Raw genomic sequence first — 22,847 nt, 5'->3', positions numbered from 1 at the left:
TCTTCCTCTGCTCCTCCACCCTGTTCATTCTCTTTCTCAAATCAATAAAATCTTAAAAAAGAAGAAGAAGAAACAGGTAGGGTGGCACGTTGATAAGGGAAGGACAGACGATGGAAACCGGAGTCTCCAGCTGGGGATCCAAGGAGTGAGAAGAACGGCCGCCAGCCTCGCAGTGTGCGGCTTCAAGTATTGGAAATAAAATAAGCACCTGCGTGGAGGGAAAACCCCTTTAGGAGTGGAGTCAGGACGTGAGGGGCTGGTATTCTGGTTCCCGCGTCCATGCTCTGTAAACCCACGGAGGCCTGACAGCGCTGGGGAAAAGGGGTGGGAAGGAGGTACGTTCTTTAGGATTGGATGGGCCGGCACAGCCCCGGGCTTAGCCCTTCCCTCTGCAACATCAAACCCCGCACGGACACGTCTGTCCCTGAGGTTTCGTCCCAGGGAGAAGCCTCACATCCTCCTCCACCTGTGGCCACACCAGCCGGAACGTGGGAGAGCCTGCGTAGCCCTGGCCACCAGCAGACGCTGGTCCGGAGCTCTGGAAGGAGAGCAGAGGCCGAGACCAGAGGCTCTCACCGTGGGATAGTTGTCATTTCTTCATTCTCAGTTTGTCGTGGTCTTACTAAAGCAGTTTTCTGAGTAAATTTCCAAATTGTGATGATTTCTGATAGAGTAGTATATCCTAGGGTAGTTGTTTTTTTTTTTTAAGATTATCTATTTATTTATTTGAGAGAGAGAGAGAGAGAGAGAGAGAAATCACAAGTAGGCAGAGCAGCAGGCAGAGGGAGAGGGAGAAGCAGGCTCTCCACTGAGCAGGGAGCTGGATCCGGGGCTCGATCCTAGGACCCCCAGATCATGACCTGAGCTGAAGACAGCCACCTAACTGACTGAGCCACCCAGGCACCCCTAACCTAGGGTTTTTTTTTTTTTTAAAGATTTTATTTATTTATTTGACAGAGAGAGATCACAAGTAGGCAGAGAGGCAGACAGAGAGAGATAGAGAGACGCAGGCTCCCTGCCAAGCAGAGAGCCCGATACGGGACTCGATCCCAGAACCCTGAGATCATGACCTGAGCCGAAGCAGAAACTTAACCCACTGAGCCACCCAGGCGCCCTAACCTAGGGTTTTTTTGATGTTATATCTCATGTTATTCTTTGAAACTTCTTTAAGTTTTGCAGCAGCCCTGCCTTTGGAAGCATACTAATATGGTTGACGATTGTTGAACAGTTAGATTGTTTTTCATACTACTGTCTCGAGACCTCCTGCTGGGGTATTTATTTATAAAGCAGTAAAATGACCAGAACATCCCCAGCATGAAAAATAGGGAATTAAAAGAAAAAAAAATCTCCAAAATTCACTCTTGTCCACGGTAGAGAGGATGCCGTTCTACCGATGGAACATGGATGTTAGGTTATATTTTCCCATCTGCACTGATGAGACATGCTCTCACCCTAATGTTTGTGTGGCTATTTGAGACCCGTGCTGGATTCCTCGTCAGGGATTGGAATATATTCCTTAGTCCTGGAAGGTGGTCAGTGTGTCCACACGAGACTCAGAATTTTATATTTGTATCATGCCCTCTCCATATACCAGCCAAGCGACTGGATTTCTCCTAGTTGGCTGCCTCTCTGCCCAAGTGCTGACAGAGAGAACAGATAGCTGAGGTCACTCGGGGTGAGGGCCTTGCTCTACGGGTAAGACTAGAAGAGGGACAGCAGCGTTTGCTATCATCAGGAAGACTGGACAAAGTGTGTAGTTGTATTTTCTTTGCTCTCTATTTTTACATTGGACTATTCATCTGCACATTATTTCAGTCTGGCCATACGAGACGGAGGTCCGCCTTCACTGGGTCCCTCATATGGTTTGCTGTTTGCCTTAATATAGTTATTTGAATGATGTAATAGTTCAAATATTAGTGAAAATGTTCACTCATGAGTGAAAATAATAATTTCTCACTATCTGGAAACATCACCTTTGTTATAGGCTCCTTTTTCATACTTGAGCCTTTGATCATATATATACCTGAGTCGTATTTATATTTTTAGTGAGTTTGTTACCCTATGGTCAGAAGATGAACTCTGCTTTCTTTTTAAAAAATTTTTTTTTAATTCAATTAATTAACACACAGCATATTATTAGTTTCAGAGGGAGAATTCAGTGATTCATCAGTGGCGTATAACACCCAGTGCTCATCCCATCCTTCATGCCCATCCCCCGCCCTGTTACCCCATTCACCCCCTCCCCTCCAGCAACCCTTAGTTTGTTTCCTGTGATTAAGAGTCTCTCTAATTTGTCTCCCTCTCTGATTCCATCTTACTGTCCCCTCGCTTCCCCTATGATCCTCTGTTTTGTTTCTCAAATTCCCCTTGTGAGTGAGATCCTGTGATAATTGTCTTTCTCTGATTGACTTACTGCAATGACATGGATGGAACTAGAAGGTCTTCTGCTTTCTTTTCACTTGCTAGTTTCCTTGATTCAGACTCTGCAATCGCTGAGCGATGAGAAGCTGCTCCAGGCCATACGTGACCTTGCGCCCAGCAGTCTCCCCGCCCAGCAGGAAGTACTCAGGACCTTGGCTCTGCTGCTCACTGGGGACGACGGCCAAGTGAGCCGGGCTGTGATGCTTTACCTGGCCGCAGCCTCCAGAAACGAGCATTTCAGGGAAAAGGTAAAGCCCCAAATCATGGACAGCAAGCCAGAAGCTGGTTTCATTTTCCATCACTTACTATGCATATTTTTCCATCTGTTTTTTTATCAAAATAACTTTCTACTGCCTATTAATAATATATATAATTATATATATACATTATTATATGTAATACTATGTAAACTACAAAAATATACTACAAATATTTGAGCATCCATAAGTCCAGGCCCCAGAGGGAATTGTTAATAATTTGGCATATGTTCCTTCTCATTTTTTCCTATGTATCTGCTCACATATATGATTAATTGTTTCTTAAATGAGGTCACACTGTTCTGTTGTGTAACTAACTTAAATGTACTGTATCACGGTGATTTTCCTGGTTAGAACATGTTAATCCCCTTCGTCTGGTTTGATGGGTAACTGTGCATCTCAGGGGTACTCCATAATTTATTTTCTCGTTCCATACTGATGCGCATTGGTCGAGTTTCCAACTCTGAAAAATGCCATGGTGAGCATACATGCACGCACATTTTATAAGTGGTCTGGGGACAAGTCATCATGCTACTGACTCAGAGAACAAGAATATTTGTGATTTTAAAAGCTATAGCTGCACATTGCCAGGGAAGAGGCAGTAGACCTCATCTGTGGCTTTAACTCAATACCATCCAGGGGTAACAAGCATCTGTAATTCAAGCACAGGGGGTCCCTGTACAGGCAGCAGCCTTGGTCCTTGGGGAGCCCTTGGCAATCTGAACAATTGTTCTAAAAACTAACTCATGGGTGGCTCAGTCAATTGAGCATCTTGTCCTTGGCTCAGGTCATGATCTCAGGATCCGGGGATCAAGCCCCGCGTCGGGCTCCCTGCTTGGCTCCTCCCTCTCCCTCTGCTGCTCCCCCCGCCCATGTTCTCCCTCTCAAATAAATAAAGTCTTAAAAAATAACTCATGTCAATCCTCAGATCAGGTCAAGAAAATTAAACTTGGCCCCTTCTTGTCCTGGGAAAGGTCAAATGTTGAACTCTGAGAAGGGCTTAGCTTTTCTAAGGCATCAGCTAACCGAGGGAAGGGCAGGGGGTTTGCGTCTGCAGCCCAGCTCTCATCCTTAGGTCTCGACTCATTTCTCACGTATGAGCCTCGCTAACTGAAGACGGTGTCGGTGGCACACCCGTGAGGAGGTGTAACTTAGATACCACCTAGAAATGTATGACCCGCCCTCCCCAAGCCTTGAGTTCTTTCCATGTTTTCGCATATGAAACAACAAAAGTTAGTACGTTAATTCTGTACCAGCAGATGCGAAAGGCTAATGCCACACACAACTCCTTCGGAGAGAGTTGGCATTTCTGTGACTCTCGGACCTTCGGGAACCTGTAGCCATTGAAACAAATTGCATGTCGTATGTAGGTTCATGTTTTATGCTTTTTACCCACCCCAAACCCTGCACCCAAATAAGTGGGAAATATTTATTCTTCTGTCTTTTGGGATGTTGTTGTTCCTGTAATCATGTAGGACCCAGCCGAGGGGATGCTTACTACGTTGCAAGGTGATGGGGACGTCTTGCTTTCCAGGGCGCCTCCTATTTGCTTCCCAGAGCTCTTACCAAGCTGAGTCTCCCAGCTGTCACCCTTTCTCGGGCAGCTGTTCAAACTCCCAATGAGCAAGAGGAGGCCGACTTGATCTCTGAGATCATACGTCTCTGCAAGGCCAAGGGAAGCGCCAAATGCTTTCTCGATTCGGGAAACAGTGTCCACTTCTGCTCAAGCCTGCTGAGTTTCAGGCCTCCTGCTCCAAGGGACAGTCCAGAACTCTTATTCAAAGATCCTACTACCAGGGGTGGATTAACCTGGGCCCGCATCTAGCACTTGAGCCCTCTGGAAGCATTGTTATAACGCAAATGTGCCTGAGAGCAAGGACCATTTAAGCTGTTTGGGGGACTGGTTAAATTTTGGTTTGGTGGTTTAACCTTGGAGGCTCTTGGGCGGGGTACCAGAGGGAAATGGAGGAAGAGAGAGAAGCTTTATGTGCTCACACTTGATGAGAACCTTGCAAAAGCCAAAGTGAAATGAGGCATTTAGTATCATTATTAATTCATAACAACCAAAAACTGGAAATAGTCGAAATGCCCATCAGATGACGAGTACACAGTCGGATCTCTCCTTCCAGTGGGGTCTCATTCAGCCTGAAAGGAATAAAATGCTGCCATAGGCTTCCCCACGGATGCACCGTGAAGTTGTCAGGCTGACAGAAGGCACAGGACATAAAAGGCCACGTATCATGTGATCACATTCCCACAAGATGTCCAGCCCAGGCAAACGCACAGAGAGCGAGCGAGCGAGCGAGAGCAGAGGTTGCCGGAACGCGACGGAGGAGCAACGGGAGGGACCGCGGCCAGCACAGCGATGAAGATGATCCGGAACAAGGTCGTGATGATGGCGTCTGAACACACGAGAAACCACCGAGTTATATGCTTGAGAGGGTGAAAATTGTGAATGTGAATCCCATCTCCATTTTTAAGAGTGTGGGATTGTTCTAGAACCGAGGAAACAGGCGCGTCGAACTCCAGCTGTACGCCGTGCCATGAGCAAACGCACCAGCAGACGGCTGGCGACCGCGTCCAGCACTGTGGTGTCATCACATCCATGGCCGTTCACTAAGTTTAAGTATCACGCTAGGTGCTGAGAATTACATAAATTTAAAAAACAAAAAAACCAGGAGCACCTGGGTGGCTTAGTCCTTCAAAAGACAACCAAAAACCAAGGTCTTCCCCTTTAGGGAGCTTCAGCAGACATAGAGTCACTGTTGTATCTTTCCCTATAAGCAATTATATGCATACTCAGGTAGAAGAATAAAAGTCATCCTGCGGCTCTGTTTATGGAGGGCTTACTTTGTGCCAGGACCCGCTTTCAATCCTGAGCCGTGTCACCGCACCGAACATTCACAAAGCCCTGTGAGCGGCCTATTACTCCAACCATTTTGCAGATCAACCGACCAAAGCACAGGAAGTTGAGTAAAATGTCAAAATCCCACATGAGCAAGTGGAGAGGCCTATTGGAAAGATGGCTACTTATAAGCACAGATGTAAGAAATGATATTTAGCTTGATAAGAAGGAAGGAAAATGAGTCCTAGGAGATCAGAGAGAAGATGGTACAGAGCCGGTCGCATGGTGATTGGTGAAGCAGGGCCTGGTTCTCCAACCAGTTCTAAGATCTTCAGGAACAAGGTCTTTCCAAAGGGGAGCAAAGCTCATGGGGTTCCCTGTGCGGAGAACGGCCGCTGGGCACATCTGGGAGCGTGGCAGGAACAGCAAGCAGCTGGGGGTGGGGAGCCAACTTCATAGGATCTGGAAAAATCCAGAAGGAGGCAGGCGTTCCACGTCGATGCTGGGCACAAATGAAGAAGGGAGGCCTCTGCTCTTCAGAGAGAGGGCTGCTGGGTGCGCTCCTAAAGGACGCCACGCACCCTTGAAGAAGGGGTCCCTTGTCATCAGGTGCTGGAAGCAGAAATGGGTGGGTGGTGATCCAGGCGTGAAATCAAGACCTTGACGAGACATGTGGCTGTGGGAAATAGATGTAAGAAAAGTAAGGCATTGAGAATGACGTGAGCTTGGTTAAAACGAGAACTCGTTTTTACATTGAGATTCGTGTAGCAGACTCCCATCACACCGCGTCCTGCCTCCTCTGCTCCTCCGTCCTGCTGGAATGTCCTCTTGCCCCTGAGCTTCCCAGCTGACATCTAACCCTTCCTGGCCCAGTGCACACATCCCTTTCCTGAACCTGCCCTGGGAAGTGTAGAAGGTGACTGTCTTGGATATCAACCTTTTGTCTGTACTGTCATTTGCAAATATCTTCTCCCATTCCATGGGTTGCCTCTTTGTTTTTTTGTCTGTTTCCTTTGCTGTGCAGAAGCTTTTGATTTTGATGAAGTCCCAGAAGTTTATTTTCGCTTTTGTTTCCTTTGCCTTTGGAGACGTATCTTGAAAGAAGTTGCTGTGGCTGATATCAAAGAGATTACTGCCTATGTTCTCCTCTAAGATTCTGATGGATTCCTGTCTCACGTTGAGGTCTTTTATCCATTTTGAGTTGATCTTTGTGTACGGTGTAAGAGAATGGTCGAGTTTCATTCTTCTACATATAGCTGTCCAGTTTTCCCAGCACCATTTATTGAAGAGACTGTCTTTTTTCCACTGTATATTTTTTCCTGTTTTGTCAAAGATTAATTGACCATAGAGTTGAGGGTCCATATCAGGGCTCTCTACTCTGTTCCACTGGTCTATGTGTCTGTTTTTATGCCAGTACCATGCTGTCTTGGTGATCACAGCTTTGTAATAAAGCTTGAAATCAGGTAAGGTGATGCTGCCAGCTTTATTTTTGTTTTTCAACATTTCCTTAGCGATTCGGGGGTCTCTTCTGATTCCATACAAATTTTAGGATTATTTGCTCCAGCTCTTTGAAGAATGCCAGTGGAATTTTGATCGGAATGGCATTAAAAGTATAGATTGCTCTAGGCAGTATAAACATTTTAACAATGTTTATTCTTCCGATCCAAGAGCATGGAATGGTCTTCCATCTTTTTGTGTCTTCTTCAATTTCTCTCATGAGTGTTCTGTAGTTCCTCAAGTACAGATCCTTTACTTTACCTCTTTAGTTAGGTTTATTCCAAGGTATCTTATGGTTCTTGGTGCTGTGGTAAATGGAATCGATTCTCTAATTTCCCTTTCTGTATTTTCATTGTTAGTGTATAAGAAAGCCACTGATTTCTGCACAAAAGGTTGATATCCAGGATCTGTAATGAACTCCTCAAACTCAACCCACACGAAACAGACAAACACATCAAAAAATGGGCAGAAGATATGAACAGACACTTCTCCAATCAAGACATACAAATGGCTATCAGACACATGAAAAAATGCTCATCATCATTAGCCCTCAGGGAGATTCAAATTAAAACCACATTGAGATATCACCTTACACCAGTTAGAATGGCCAAAATTAACAAAACAGGAAACAACATGTGTTGGAGAGGATGTGGAGAAAGGGGAACCCTCTTACACTGTTGGTGGGAATGCAAGTTGGTGCAGCCTCTTTGGAGAACAGTGTGGAGATTCCTCAAGAAATTAAAAATAGAGCTTCCCTATGACCCTGCAATTGCACTCCTGGGTATTTACCCCAAAGATACAGATGTCGTGAAAAGAAGGGCCATCTGTACCCCAATGTTTATAGCAGCAATGGCCACAGTCGCCAAACTATGGAAAGAACCAAGATGCCCTTCAACGGATGAATGGATAAGGAAGATGTGGTCCATATACACTATGGAGTATTATGCCTCCATCAGAAAGGATGAATACCCAACTTTTGTAGCAACATGGACGGGACTGGAAGAGAGTATGCTGAGTGAAATCAGTCAAGCAGAGAGAGTCAATTATCATATGGTTTCACTTATTTGTGGAGCATAACAAATAGCATGGAGGACAAGGGGCGTTAGAGAGGAGTAGGGAATTTGGGTAAATTGGAAGGGGAGGTGAACCATGAGAGACTATGGACTCTGAAAAACAGTCTGAGGGGTTTGAAGTGGCGGGGGGTGGTGGGAGGTTGGGGTACCAGGTGGTGGGTATTATAGAGGGCACGGCTTGCATGGAGCACTGGGTGTGGTGAAAAAATAATGAATACTGTTTTTCTGAAAATAAATAAATTGGAAAAAAAAAAAGAAGAAGAAAAATAAAATAAAATAAAATAAAGATTTCTTTTAAGAAAAAAAAAAAAAAAAAGAAGGTGACTGTCTTCCCCGGAACTCCCCTGGCCTGGTGCAGCTTTCCACGGGGCTAACACATTTCTTCTCTCCTTCCTTCTAAACCCTCCTAGTGCTTTCCCTAGTCCTCAGGGTCTCTGGAAAGCTGCAAATGTAACTTCGGATCTTCCAACTTCAGATTCCCCAGGATCAGTGACCTGGTAAAATATAAGCAATTAATGTATTCAATTAAGAGATAGCTCTTTTAATAAACACAAATTTTTATGGCTTTTTTTTTTTCCTGCTCTGAAGGTGGTGTGACCTGTCTCATCTATAGGGATACCGCTGAAGCTTACAAACGGTGTCCCTCCCTCTCTTTCAGGCCTTGCTCTACTACTGTGAAGTGCTGACCAAGGCAAACCTCCAGCTCCAGAAGGCGGCTTGTCTGGCCCTGAAAAGCCTGCAGGTAAAACCCAGCCTCAGAGGCCCAGCGGGTCAGCTCTGAGCCAGTCCAGGCCAAGGACATGTAGGAGCTCTCTTCCCGTGTTCGGAAGCACGGGTGTTAGCAGCATGTCCTACTTCCTTTGCTGTGTAAACTGTGTATTTGTTTGGGGATATTTTTGTTCACTTTCCTTTTTCTTTATTTTTCTTGTTTTATTTCTGTATTTAAATTCAGTGTCGTTAACATTGTACTGGTTTCAGGGGGAGAGCTCAGTGATGTGTCAGTTGTGTAATACCCGGAGCTTATTCCATCCGGAGCCCTCCTTCATGCCCGTCCCCCGGTTACCCCATCCCCCACCCACCGCCCCTCCCGCAACCCTCAGGTTGTTTCCAGTGATTAAGGGTCTCCTATGGTTTGTCTCCTCTGAATTCGTCTTGTTTATTGAGTGTTTACAGTCCCGCGGAAGGACAGACGGTGGGACAGACACTTATTAAAAGGCCTGGGAGGGCGGGTCAGGGGCCAGAGCAGCCCATGGCTGGGAAACGTGACCTGGTCTGACCAGGGGAGTCCTCACAGAGGAAGTGGTGTCTGAGAGCAATGGGCCAAGTATACGCTTAAGGGCCAGAACCCTGACTTGTTCATCGCAGAGTCTCCCATGCCTGGCAAACTGCCCGGTTCAGAAAGTGCTGGATGAATGAGTGAAAAACACCCAGACAAGTTCCCACCACCGACCTTGGCTCTGTGCCTCTGTTTTGGTCTCTAGGCTAAACATTAGGAATTGTTCCATTAGCGCTGTGTGGGGGGCAGGGAGGCAGGGCGGAAAGGACTCCTAGGAGTGGGCTCTCCTGCAGAGGCGAGTCGGTCGGCTTCCCACGGCCGCGTCCTCTGGGAAATGGGGGACTTAGCGGATGGTGGGGCTTCCTGCCGGGAAGGTCAGGTACTGAGCATCCAAGGAGACGGGGGTGGGGCCCCCTGAGTGACATGGCCCTCCTGTCCCCTCGAGCTGCGGGGACTGCGCGCTCTGGGAGCGCAGACACAGTTGTCAGCACTGTCTCTCCGCCTTCTCCCTGCAGGCCACTGAAAGCATCAGGATGCTGGTGACGTTGTGTCAGTCCGACACCGAAGAGATCAGAGACGTGGCCTCAGAGACCCTCTTGTCTCTCGGTGAGTTCTTTTTACCCACTTGTTTCCTCTCGGCGCTCTCGGAGGGAAGTGACAGGAAAGGCTCCGTGCGCACTGAGCGGTTTCCCTTTGCGGGCTCTCTGCTCACACTCACACACACAGCGTATGTCACGCACACAGGGTATGTCACACTCGCACACACAAGGTATGTCACACAAGTGGGGTGTGTGACACATGGGGTATGTGACACACACAGGGCATGTGACACACCCGGGGTCTGAGGAACGTCCATGTAGCTTCAATGGCCGGTTCTCACCATCTGGCTGTTGAGGGGGAGGGTCGCTCTTTGGAGCCCTTCTAGATGGATCCGGGTGTGCACTATCCGGAGCTGTGAGGTGGGGGCAGTAGTCAGGGATGCTGCTGGGACGCAGGGCTGGCACTCCCGGGTCAGGGGGGCCGTGAGGGGCCAACATTGTGGGGCTGTGCCCCCAGGAATGCTGCACCCCCTGCTTCCAGGGCCTCACCCTGGCTCTCCAATGACCCCCTGGTGGCCCCCTGGGCCAACGCCCACATGAGCCCTGACACCACAGAAGTGAAGTGTTTCTTCGGTTCTGGAATACCCAGATAAATCTCCCCCTTCGCCTCACTTGGGAAAGCGTCCCGCCTGCCGAGCTGCTTACGTTCACTCCTGCTGCGTGGTGCGGAGGGTGGAGAGAAGCTTTCTTACTCGGCCTCCAGAGAGACTTGTTTTTGTTTTTGTTTAATATTTTATTTATTTATTTGACAGAGAGAGATCACAAGTAGGCAGAGAGGCAGGCAGAGAGAGAGGAGGAAGCAGGCTCCCCGCTGAGCAGAGAGTCCGATGCAGGGCTTGATCCCAGGACCCTGGGATCATGACCTGAGCCGAAGGCAGAGGCTTAACCCTCTGAGCCACCCAGGCGCCCCGAGACTTGTTGTTTTAATCCCACACCTGCTCTTGATGTGTAAATACCAGACTCCCGAAGGTCCTCAAATCTAATCCGGGTGATAATACTCGTTGGAAAAGAGCCACTCTGGCTTGACTAGAGTAGCTTAATACCATAAGGGAGACTCTCCGGGCCTTGATGATGACCTGAGACCCGTCCACTGTGAGGCGTCCTTTCTTACAGCCACTGGTGTAGTAACACTTCTGCTGTTGAAGATGTCGTCTGCCGCGCAGAAATCCCAGCCAGCGTCTGTTGGTTTAAAGGATGAGACAGTTATTCCTATGGCAGTCTTAGGCATACAGATTATTTAATTCCCTAAAAACGTGCCCAGGGTGTTATTAGTTCGCGGTTCCCTTATCCCTTCATGCTCTGAAACAACGACGCAGGTAAGCCCGACGTTAGTGACGCGGAGCCAGCAGAGCCCCTCAGTCCAGTGCCAGAGGAAGAAGCCGGTTCCTGCGGGGTGTGCCCCGACACTCCCTTCAGCTGCACCCCCAGCAGCATCTCCAATTATTATTAAATAATTTATTTCACAGAGAGAGAAAGCACGAGCAGGGGGAGGGGCAGAGGGAGAGGCTAAGTAAGGAACCCGATGTGGGGCTCGATCCTGGGACCCTGGGATCATGACCTGAGTCAAAGGCAGACGATTAACCAACTGAGCCACCCAGGTGCCCCTTCGCCTTGGCTTTTCACCTGCGTGGGTCCCCCAGTCCCTGGGCCCCCTCACACCACCAGCTAGTGGTCCTCAACTCCAGCTGCGCATTCCAACCACCAGGGAAACTTGAAGATAGACCCCTGTCTGGGCTCTGCTTCCAAAGATGCTGTTTCCACTGGCTCAGCCCTGGGACTATTACAAGCCTCTAGATGATTCTAATACGTAACAAGTTTGAACTCAACACTCTGAATCGCCTTTGATACAGAAACTGAGTCTCACACAGATGGCTGAATCAGTAATTGTACCCACCAGCTCCCCCTGTGATAATGGGGCTGTCCCCCGTATTCACATGCGGCTGGGGCATTTTCCTGTGGCTACTGTGAATGGGGAACTGAAGTTTAATTTTATTTAATTTTGAGTAGTGACCGTTTACATTTGCACAGTCACAGGAGACTGGTAGCCGCCATGTTGGGCAGAACAGTTTCCCCATTAGCTGTGGACATTCCATTGCGTCCCGGCTGGATCTCAGTCTGGTTTGGACCACACTGCCTGACGCCCCAGAGTGCCAGCCCTCTCTCCTCCAACATCCAACCTGCTTCACAGGGTTGTTAAAAGACCAGAGGAGGGGGCGCCTGGGTGGCTCAGTGGGTTAAGACTCTGCCTTCGGCTCAGGTCATGATCCCAGGGTCCTGGGATTGAGCCCCGCATCAGGCTCTCTTCTTGGCAGGGAGCCTGCTTCCTCCTCTTTTTCTGCCTGCCTCTTTGTCTACTTGTGCTCTCTCTCTGTCAAATTAGTAAATAAAATCCTAAAAAAAAAATAAAATTAAATTTAAAAAGGCCAGAGGAGAAGCCAGCACAGACCACTGCGCACTGAACGTCCATCAGGGCAAGGTGGCTCGGCATCCCCACCCTAGTTGTGTCTCTGCAGTAATGTAGAGGATTTGCTCTGGGCCAGGCACCGCATTGAGGGATCTGCATGGGTTAGCTCATTTAAACTTTTTTTTTTTAAGATTTTATTTATTTGACAGAGATCACAGATAGGCAGAGAGGCAGGCAGAGGGGGGCGGGGGAAGCAGGCTCCCCGGTGAGCAGAGAGCCCGATGTGGGGCTCGATCCCAGGACCCTGGGACCATGACCTGAACTGAAGGCAGAGGCTTAACCCACTGAGCCGCCCAGGTGCTCCATCTTCTGAGGTTCTTAATTACATTGTTTTCTAGGTGATATTTAAATGACCAAGAAATTTTTTTATATGTTATATTTTGAAAAGTATTCTATTTGTTTGAGAGAGAGAGAACATGGGCAGAGGGAGGGCAGAGGAAGAGGGAGAAGCAGGCTCCCAGGACCCAGGATCCTCTTCCCCCTTCTCCCACACTCCTCCCCTCTGGTAACCAGCAGTGTGTTCTCTAGAGTTAAAAGAGTCTGCTTTTGGGGTTTGTCTCTTTTATCCCTTACAGAACAAACAAGAACTTTTGAGGGAATGCCAGAGACTAAAAGAATGCCAGGGTGTGAGACAGAAGCTCTATGGGCATTTGATGGCTGTAACTTTGCATAATAAATTTCTTCCTGAGAAGTCATACAGAGTATATTTTAAATGAGTGTTAGGGATTTCAGTATGGTTGGTCCTTGACTTCAAAGCATGAAACCTCTACTGGACTTTGTGTTTGTTTGTTTACATGACCTAGCTGGCATATCTAAACAGGTCTTTTATAAAAGCCAAAGTTAGGCTTTCATACTTGAGCTGAAACATTACTCTTTGCAAAGGACCCTTGCTGGACTAGGTCACTTCCATCAGTTGTCATCTCAAACAGATGACATTTATTTGCAAATCATTTGAATACTTCGTTCTGATTTTTCTGTCTAAAACAATGATTAGGAAATGGGGGGGTCGGTGGAAATCACAGGCAAATAGCAATAAGAAGCAAGTATTCATGCATTTAATACAAGAGGAACAAAGATGGGACTAATGAGTTATGCTCAATCACAAGTTCATTGCAAAGAAAAAAAATTTTTAAAGATTTATGAAATTCTGGGAATACATTGATGTTAGTGAGTTTTTGAAAAGGAGTGTAATTATGGGTTTTATAATACATTGTAGTCCCTGGAACCAGAAGCCTCTTGATCAACCAAAAGTTTGTTTTTGCTTTTAGGGGCGGTACCTTTAAGCTTTTCAGTAATACATCAGATGGAAAAGTAGGGATTTGCCTGCATTTCAAAGAACATGGTGAACTCTTCTCTAAGTAAAGGCCACCAATTTTTAGAGATTTCTGTTGACTGTTTCTGCATGCCTTGACTTTTCTGAGACAAATGTTATTTTTTTCCCTGCCTTTTAAATTGCTTTGGTATAGAACCCTGTATTTGAAACAAAGTATTTACCCAAAACCCTGATACATAGAACATTGAATACAACACTTTTCCAGGTGAGACAGAGACGGAGACAGAGGGCCTGAGTTGGGCCCATTCCTACCACACTCCTCCCACAGCGGCACCCACCCCGGATACCTTGGCCAACTAACCCTATTTAAGAAACGGCAAATATCTGGCCAGTTCCTAGTTTGCTCATGGATGTACTACAGTTTAGAAGAGCTTAGTTCTTTCCCTAGAGTCCCACAGAGTCTAGGTGGGTCCAGATTCCATCACAGTGCCTCCCAGGTCTGGCAGTCTGTAGGTGAGCTGGGCCTTGATGTGCTCCTCCATAAAATGGGAGCATCTGCATGTCTCCCTCATGGAGGCCGTGGGAGGATTAAATGAGCTAACCCATTCTCTCTCAGTCTGTCAAATGAATAAAAATCTTTAAAAAAAAAAAAAAAAGAGTTAAAAAGAAAAAAAAAAAAAGAAGGGAGGCTCAGTGGGTTAAGCCTCTGCCTTCAGCTCGGGTCGTGATCTCGGGGTCCTGGGATCGAGCCCCGCGTCGGGCTCTCTGCTTAGCGGGGAGCCTGCTTCCTCCTCTCTTTAAATCTTTAGATCTTAAAAAAAAAAATCTTTAAATCTTAAAAAAAAAAAAAAAAGAAAGAAAGAAAGAAAAGATTCTCAGAAGATGGTTTCCTTACCTAAAGTTAACATTAGCGAAATAACATGAGTGATCCATTTCCAAACACCTGGTATCATTATCCTTGAGTGATGAATAAGAAAGTTACCTTCCAGCGGCCATTCGTTCTGATGTTCTGTGTGCAGGAGAAGACGGGCGGCTGGCGTATGAGCAGCTAGACCAATTCCCTCGAGACGGTGTTCCCAGTGGAGGACGCCATGGGACCGAAGTCGCTACGGCTTTTTAAGGAACTGTCCCCCACAGCTGTCTGCCTGAGTGGCCCCATTCATCAAGCGGGTGCTGGGATCGAGCTGGAAGGCTTACGACTTGAAGCGATCTGCTGAGGTTGTCTGGAAATTCACAGGTGATAGATGGAATTCAAAATCGAGTTTCCCAGGACCTGGCTGCCTTTCCTTCCGCCAGCGAATCCGGCTGTGTGTTGCTCTGTAGATTATACTGTCAGTTGCGTCTGACCATACTTAGTAGAAGAGTCCATTAATCTCATACGGATGGATCTTTAAAACAGCCATCTTTGTACTTTCTTGGAAGTTCTTCTAGCAGCCTAAAATAGTCACGTGATGCTTTGATGACTGTCCTACGCCTTGCAGTTTTTCTCTGTCGTGTTCTCAGGGTTGAGTGGCCCCGTTAGCTACCTAATTTCACCTTCATGCAAAGCACAAAAAAAGAATTTCTTCAAATAAAAGTTTGCCTGCAGAACTTGGTAAAAGGGACACATTGTAAGAGGTTAATGTTTCTTTTCATTGCATTTTCCTCAAGCTTCCACTACTTCTTTTGTTTCTTTCCTCCATCCTGAAAATCCCAAAAGCACGTTTCCATGATGGTTAAAAGACAGGTGGATGACGAAGACCTACCTTATAAAGATTATACCCATACTCCTTAAAAAAACATTCAAAGTTTAAGCTTTTTAAAACAAGAGCCATTTTTTTTTTACAATACTTTTACAATAGAGATATTTTGCTGCTACGACCAAACGAAACCAAAAGTCATGGATTCAGAAAGCTGTGATGCTGTTTCAAGTAGAAGAACTTGGAAAATGGAGGACTCTTAATGGGGTGAGAGCAGAAGGATGATCCAGACCATCCTGGCTTCTGCAGGAATTGCCATGAGATTAAGAAGAAGAATGCCCCGAGGGACTGTCACTGCCCCCAGAGAAATCCTTCATCCCTGGGTGGGATCTCTTGGCCAAATCATTAAAATAACAGCTTCCTTTATTGCTTCCCTATCAGGGTAGCAAGCCCACTAATTAAAGGACAAGACCACTCAGTAGCTTTTCTTCCTCTTGAGAGTAGACAAGAAGGGATATGCCAAGATCTCAAAATAATATGTGTGAGTGTTATTTAAACTGTGCAGTATCAACCGTATTCTGGACGTGTTTGTATAAAATATCATTGAGGTGTCGTTTTAAATATTTACATTTTAGCAAGACCTTTAAAAGCAACTCATATTCCATTTTAAAGTAAAAATTGTCGTGGTGTCTGGCTGGCTCAGTTGGTAGAGCACATGACTCTTGATCCCAGAGTCATGAGTTCGAGCCCCACATTGGGTGTAGAGCTTACTTAAAATTAAAAAAAAAAAAAAAAATTTAAAATTGTTTGCCAGGCTTTCTGGCAAATAGTTCTTTCAACTGTGAAGTTATAATGTGTGTATATATTTGTATATTTATAAATATTATATATACATATATCTTTCATCTTAAAGGTACACTGTACAGTCTACAGTTAGTATATATAGTCTATAGTCTATGTTAAATGTTGAAATGATTCTTTTTATAGAAATTCAAATCACAATGTTACAGAGTTTTTTGTTTGGTTTGTTGGGTATTTTTTTCTAATTTTTTGAATATTGCATGAGTAATTCCATATCTTTTGTATTAATTTCTGCATTTTATTTTTGCTCGAAGGGGTGCTTTTAGTTTTGTGGCATTTGTACCCATCACTCTTTCAATCATGTAAGTTAAAATAAAAATTATTTTTGAATTATTAGTCTCACGTGCTGAGTCTGCTCTGTTTTTCCCATGCCCTCCTTACACCGGCATTGCTACAACACGGTACACCTCATGCTCAACCTGTGTTTATCCTTATCTTGAAATTCCTTCACTTTTAAACGAGGATCATAATATTTCCCTCCCCGATTTGTTGTAAAGCTAGTGGAAGAAAAAAGAGCTGCGTTTTTGAATTGTGTTATGTCTGAGCAGAGACGTGAGCCCCCAGAGGATGAAGGAGCCTTCATTCATGAGTGTTCCTAGCTGGAGCCTCACCAGCATCATCGCAGACGGGCCCCTCAAATTCAGCTGTGAGCGTAAGTATCCACCGAATGACATTAAACACCAGTGATTGCTTTTACTGAGTCAGCAGAAAACCCGAGAAAGGGAGCAGCAGCAGGCTTGGAGAGGAAGACCAAGAAGTCTGACCTGGACACGCTGTATTGGGGAAGCCTCACAGACAACTAGATGGTGGTCAGTTTGGTGACTGTGTTTGGAGTTCAGGTGAGAAATCCAGTTAGAACTGGGGGCGGGGGTGCCGCTGGCTGGCTTGGTTGGTGGAACGTGTGACTCTTGATCTCGGGGTCTTGAGTTGGAGGCCCATGCTGGGTGTGGAGATACTTCAAGATAAAATGTTTGAGACAAATATATATATTAAATTGGGAGTTTTCGGCATATGGATGGCACTGGAAAGCCGTGAAAACTGGCTTATTTTATCTGGGAAGTATAGATCGAAACAAAGAAGAGCCTACAAGGCCTGAGCCTTGGGACACTCTGCTATTAGAGGTCATAGAGAGGTGGAACCAGCAAAGGAAAATGGAGGGTGGCAAGCAGGAGAAAAATCGAGTATGACAGCTTAGAAGTTAGGGGAAAAAAGCTTCTCAAGGAATAAGTATCTAATGCCGAAGACTGAGAACTGGATTCCACAGAACAAAGGTCGTCAGTGAGGCTAACCAATAATCCCAGTAGATTCATGGGTTGGAAATCTGAGGACTACATCCAAGAGAGGATGGAAGGATATTTGAAATGGTGAGTATGACACCTCTTTGAAGAGTTTTTGTATTAAGGGGGGCAGAGCAATAACTTGGTGGAGGGGTTATATGAGGTCAAGAAAGTGTTTTGTGGTTTTTTTTTTTGAAATGAGAAAACATAACAGCCTGCTTGTTGATGAAGCAAACGATGCAGTCACAGCGGGAAAATTAATTCAGGCAAGAGAAGGGCCATAGAGCCATCTCCCTGAGTGGGCCGAGGGGTGGCTGAAGTGTGCTGCATAAACGGATCGATAGAGGACACCGGGAACGTGGAGAAAAGGTCAGATTACATGACAAATAAATGGAACAGGGATAATCCTACGGAAGGAGGTTAAGTGCACACAGGCCAGCTCCTAGCAGGCGCTGCCCAAGCAGAGGTGCCCAGGCAGGAATGCGCCTCGTGTGTGTAAGGAGAAACCAGTGTGGTCGAAGCTGATGTGCTACACACCAGAGAAGTGAAGGAAACTTGGTTTAGCGGAAATCATAGAGCGCCTTCGATGCCAGCCTGAAGAATCAAGGCGTCCCTGCTTCCCCCGATTGGTGTGTCCCATTCTCCAGGGTTGCTAAGTGATGTGTTCCAGAGTTCTTGACTCTGAACTTCAGCTACTGCCCATCACAGGCCCTTGTCACGCCATGGCTAACACCCGTGCTTATGTGCAATGCTGGATGTGGATTTGCCACTATTTTGTGGGGCTGTATCGGCGCCTGAAGAAGTTCTGGAATGTCACCGTTAACCACTTTTTCATGAAGGAGAGGGAGGAAGAAGATGTTCCTTCAGTTGAGAGTATTTTTCACAAAGAAAAAATTGTGTTGCTTGGTCATTTATTAAAGAATGAATCTCTAGCCATTGAGAAGAGGGCTCAAGCTGCATATAGAATCGGACTTCTGGCCTTCACAGGTACGGACTAAACCAGCTGGGCTAATACAGCCCTTCCGAAATCTTTTTGCTTATTATAACACTGTAAGTTAGTGATTTTTTTCAGAGCCCTGGTCTTATGATGCCAGTGACATTTCCTTTGCCTACATTTTTAGTTCTTTGTAGGATCGAAGACATCGACCGATCATTTTCTCCTCGAGGATCTTTTGTTTTGAAAGAGGGAGACCATCAAATAAATGACAAAGAATTTTCCTACTTTTATTAAGTCTATCAAACTCCATCTAGGGACAGTCAGCCTAGACTGATCTCTTTTTCAACGGGCAAATGAGTTACCTAGATGGAATTTGATAGACTTCGTTTTCCAAATGGTGTCCTTGAGAGAAAATATTTACCTTTTGCAAGGACCGAGGGGTTCCTAGGGGCCAGAATGCATGAGAACCACTGGCATAGACAGGAGACTCCCACGGGAAGGAAAGGGAAATGGCGCCCACCGCTTGAGAAGGCCAGGTGCCTGTTAGCTTTATTCACCATTTGGGGAAGAGCTGGCTATTTACAAAAGGGCCAGAATTCCTTAACTTGATGTTATGTAGCCTTAGTTATACTGGTGGGAAGCAGGGAAGGGCTTGTGTCCAGGCTTCAGCAGAAGCTTTATCGTTGGCTCCAATCTTGGGCCTGTGGGACTGTGGTCGTATCAGTGAGAGAAATCCAAGCCCTGTCACAGCTCCCGCCGCCAGAACCTGGCCAATCACGGCAGCTACTCCTCACCGTCTAAACAGTCTTCATCCCAGGTTTTCTTGGCTGTATCTTCTTGGGGTTTGAGATTTGAATGAGGGCAATCTGGGGTTCAGGTGTATGATGAACGTAGAGTCTAGGACCAGGTAGGGTCAAAACCAAAGCAAGGAAAATCTCGTCAGGTCACATTGGTCCCGATCTTTAAGCGTTGGGCTGAGAGGTGAGAAATCAGAACGGAATAGCAGTGGACAGCAAGTCATGAAGAACCTCTTTGTCTCATCCATCAGATCCTGCTGGTTTTGAAGAGCAGCGTTTGGGTTTTCCTTTTGTTTGCTTGAATACTCTGGTATTTTCCAAGTACTGACGGCAGCGAGTCAGGAAGACCAAGAGGGAGCCCGGCCGGTTCTGTTCACCTTCAGATACTGACCCCTGCGTGCTTGAATAAGGGAACGAGGGAGCAGCCTTGGGCAGGCAGGGAATTTCCAGCACTTTGCCTATTTTTTGCTTTCCAACACCCCTTTCCATGTTCACAGCAGCACAGCCCGGGGAGGGGAAAAAAGGAAAGTGCGGAGGAGTCCCAGAATCAGTGCACAGCGGAAAAGCATACGGAGGCATCACCACTCAGATGTGCGGAGCTCGCAGATAAACCAAATACTTCTGAAGTGCCAATGCTTGTTTTGCAGGAGGACCGACCGCTGGGAAGTTCGCCACCGAGTACATGAAGGAAGTGGCTCACTTGTTGAGAGATCGTGAGATGCCGCCCAAGGCCAAGGTCTTGCTGCTGCAGAGTGTAGCCTGCTGGTGTTACTTGAACCCCGTGAGCCAGAAAAGAGCCAAACGTTTGAAGTTTATTCCCATCCTCACTGAGATTGTTGAGGACAAACTCGACTCCACCATCAAAAGTGAAATCAACAGCAGCCTCCTCGTTAAATTTTGGACTTGCTACGTGCTCTCGGTCATGACGTGCAATAACCCGTCTTGTATGAAGGAGCTCAGAGACTACAATACCCTGAAATACCACTTGCAAATACTGGCGACCGAGAACTGGGCTGGGTGGCCTGAGAATTTCGCGGAGGTGCTGTATTTCCTAGTTGGTTTTCACAGGAATTAATGTCTCTCTAGGCGGGGGCCCCGTGCAGCTGGCTAGGCTGCTGCGGTAGCCTGGAAAGTGGAAATAAATTAATAGAAAGTCGATAGAGTCTTCTTCAGGGTTTCCTTTTAGGTAGTTAAGAAATTCTGTATAAATCTTCAATAGCTACTGGAAAAACGAAACATATGAAAAGCGCCGCGGGTTAAAAGGACCTCATGAGAATTAGGTTCATAGTACGGGAATTCACTGAAAGTTGAGGCGTGTGTACCACGGTTAGGAGCCACGGTATGTTTGGGAGTTATTAGATGACATTAAGCCAAGGCACCTAGAAATGCCGAATCGTAACCCAACCCACAGCTCCCCCTCCTGGAGGACACACTCAACCCCCCTGTATCTTTTCAGCCCTAATGATTTCAGGTCCCGCTCTCCAGCTGCCGCCCGTTGGGCAGAGAGAGGGTCTTCTCGCTACCAGAACGTGGTCTCGTTGTAGGTGGGGCGGCTGGGAGTTCGGGGGAATTAACACTCCAGAAAAGCAGCCCTCAACTCCCCTGATTGAGCTCCAGATGGAGATGGGGTGCCCTGCCTTCTGACACCTAGACAGCCTGAAGGTAGGCTCTTGGGTTTTCCTACAAAGACGTGCATCCTCCCTATCGGTTCTGTTAGGGACTTCGTAACGCAAAACCTGCACTTGACTTCGGTGTTCCCTAGGCTCATGAAAAATTATTGCAAAAAGTAGTGTTTATCGCAAGTGCCTAAAGGATGGGCTCCTGTGGTTTCTCCGGCTACACTAAGAGGCGCCCCTAGCTGACGCTGCAGCCATCGTAGGCTGACTGGGTACTTTGCTTTGTCACAGACTAGCTTTGACGGCGCTGGGCTTCGACTTCACGCTTCCGGCTCGCCTGAGAGCCTGTTAAACAGGTGGTGTGGCTCTGGGATCCGCGCTCGTATTCATTCAGGAATGCTGAGCGGGCTGTGAGTCACACCACGTGGACTCCCCGGGCCTCTCGGGGGACGTGTTCTCAGCCCTTCAACCAGGCGGAGCTGTGCTCTGCCGAGCAACCGTATGTTCTCATCCGTGCTGGATTTTGTGAGCTCAGAGTTTCTCCAACCAGAATCCCCTTCATTTATGGTGGTAGATTAAAGGTTGGAAATCAGAAGTCCCATTGAGAGACTGGGTCAGGGTGAGAAATTCCTTTTTTAAAAATGCTTTTTAAATTAAATTTTAATGTATTTCAAAGTAATGCATGATTTAAAAAGTCAAATAATGCAAGGCGTCTGGTGGGGAAATAGCAGTCCCGAACCCCCTCCTGAGCCACACTCCCGAGGGGACCGCTGGAATTCTTTCGGCTGTTTCTTCTGGTATTTGCTTACCTCCATAGTTCTAAGTAGTTCACACAGATTGCTAATTTTTTTTTTAAGATTTTATTTATTTATGAGAGAGAGAGAGAGACAGCAGGAGAGGGCAAGCAGGGGGAGCTGCAGAGGGAGAGGAAGAACGAGGCTCCCAGCTGAGCAGGGAGCCAGACACGGGGCTCAGTCCCAGGGGTTCATGACCCGGAGCCAAAGGCAGACACTTAATGACTGAGCCACCCAGGTCCGACTTATACATTGCTAATTTTTTCCCCCAATTTTAGGTATTTTTCCTTTTATTTCTTAATAGGACAGATAAGGACTTGGGGTTCTAACCCTGCCCCTCCTCTTCCTCTCTCAAGAATAATCGTGCCATCATTGGAAGAGGCATTATCTGGGACGCCTGGGTGGCTCAGTCAGTGAAGCGTCTGCCTTCGGCTCAGATCATGATCCTGGGGTCCTTGGATCGAGCCCAGCTTTGGGACCCTTCCTCAGCGGGGAGCCTACTTCTTCCTCTTCCTGTTAGTCTCTCCCTCTCTCTCAAATAAATAAAAATCTTTTTAAAAAATCAGTTAGGGGCGCCTGAGCAGCTCAGTGGGTTAAACCCTCTGCCTTCAGCTCAGGTCATGATCCCAGGCTCCTGGGATCGGGCTCTCTGCTCAGTAGGAAGTCGGCTTCCTCCTCTCTCTGCCTGACTCTCTGCCTACTTGTGATCTCTCCCTGTCAAATAAATAAATAAAATCTTTAAAAAAAATTAAAAAATCAATTATATCCCTTTTACTTACCTATATAACTTGTTAATTAAAATAAATAGGAATATTTCAGTATTTTTTCAGGGCTAAGTTGTATCGTTTAGTAGGAGTTTCTTCTTCCTACAACCTGGAGTCTTGTTTCTTTGTTTTGTGGCTTCAGTTTCACTAACTGATTCCCACTCTGTAGAGCTGTTCTCCGCTCTCAATAGTTTCACAGGGAGGCAGCGGAGGCCGCGTCAGCTCTGGCTTCCTCTCGAAGGCCACCCACCGTCGCGGAGCCCTCTGTGCTCTTGTTCCGATCTGGGCCTGCCACACGGCTACCAGATATTTTAGGGTTTCCCTTCCACACCCAGGAATCCCCGCTGCCCCTCCTATGTAGGACCCTCTGTTTCTACTAGTGCTTTCCTTTTTTGGTTCACACCCACATTTGGATTT

At 46.7% G+C, this 22,847-nt stretch overlaps 2 protein-coding genes across 5 annotated transcripts in view; both read left to right on the top strand.

Moving 5' to 3' along the window:
- RIPOR2 (RHO family interacting cell polarization regulator 2) overlaps positions 1-16,122 on the top strand; it is a 213,105-nt gene extending 196,983 nt beyond the window's left edge. For all 4 annotated transcript variants that reach the window (XM_044260084.1, XM_044260093.1, XM_044260089.1 and 1 more), the window contains 4 exons: positions 2,467-2,669; positions 8,752-8,835; positions 9,885-9,975; positions 14,725-16,122. In XM_044260084.1, the coding sequence (XP_044116019.1) occupies positions 2,467-2,669; positions 8,752-8,835; positions 9,885-9,975; positions 14,725-14,825 (479 nt within the window). In that variant the 3' untranslated portion in view covers positions 14,826-16,122. The remainder of the gene's footprint in view (positions 1-2,466; positions 2,670-8,751; positions 8,836-9,884; positions 9,976-14,724) is intronic.
- Positions 16,123-18,132: 2,010 nt separating this feature from the next.
- Positions 18,133-20,393, top strand: ARMH2 (armadillo like helical domain containing 2). Its single transcript, XM_044238739.1, has 2 exons — positions 18,133-18,509; positions 19,904-20,393. Exons 1-2 carry the CDS (start codon positions 18,182-18,184, stop codon positions 20,329-20,331), a joined length of 756 nt encoding a protein of 251 aa, XP_044094674.1. The 5' UTR covers positions 18,133-18,181; the 3' UTR covers positions 20,332-20,393.
- Positions 20,394-22,847: the final 2,454 nt, after the last annotated feature.

Source organism: Neovison vison, chromosome 1 (genome assembly GCF_020171115.1).
Source record: "Neovison vison isolate M4711 chromosome 1, ASM_NN_V1, whole genome shotgun sequence".
Lineage (NCBI taxonomy): Eukaryota > Metazoa > Chordata > Mammalia > Carnivora > Mustelidae > Neogale > Neogale vison.
The sequence above is the reverse complement of the archived record's forward strand: the minus strand, read 5'-3'. Positions and strand labels throughout refer to the sequence as shown.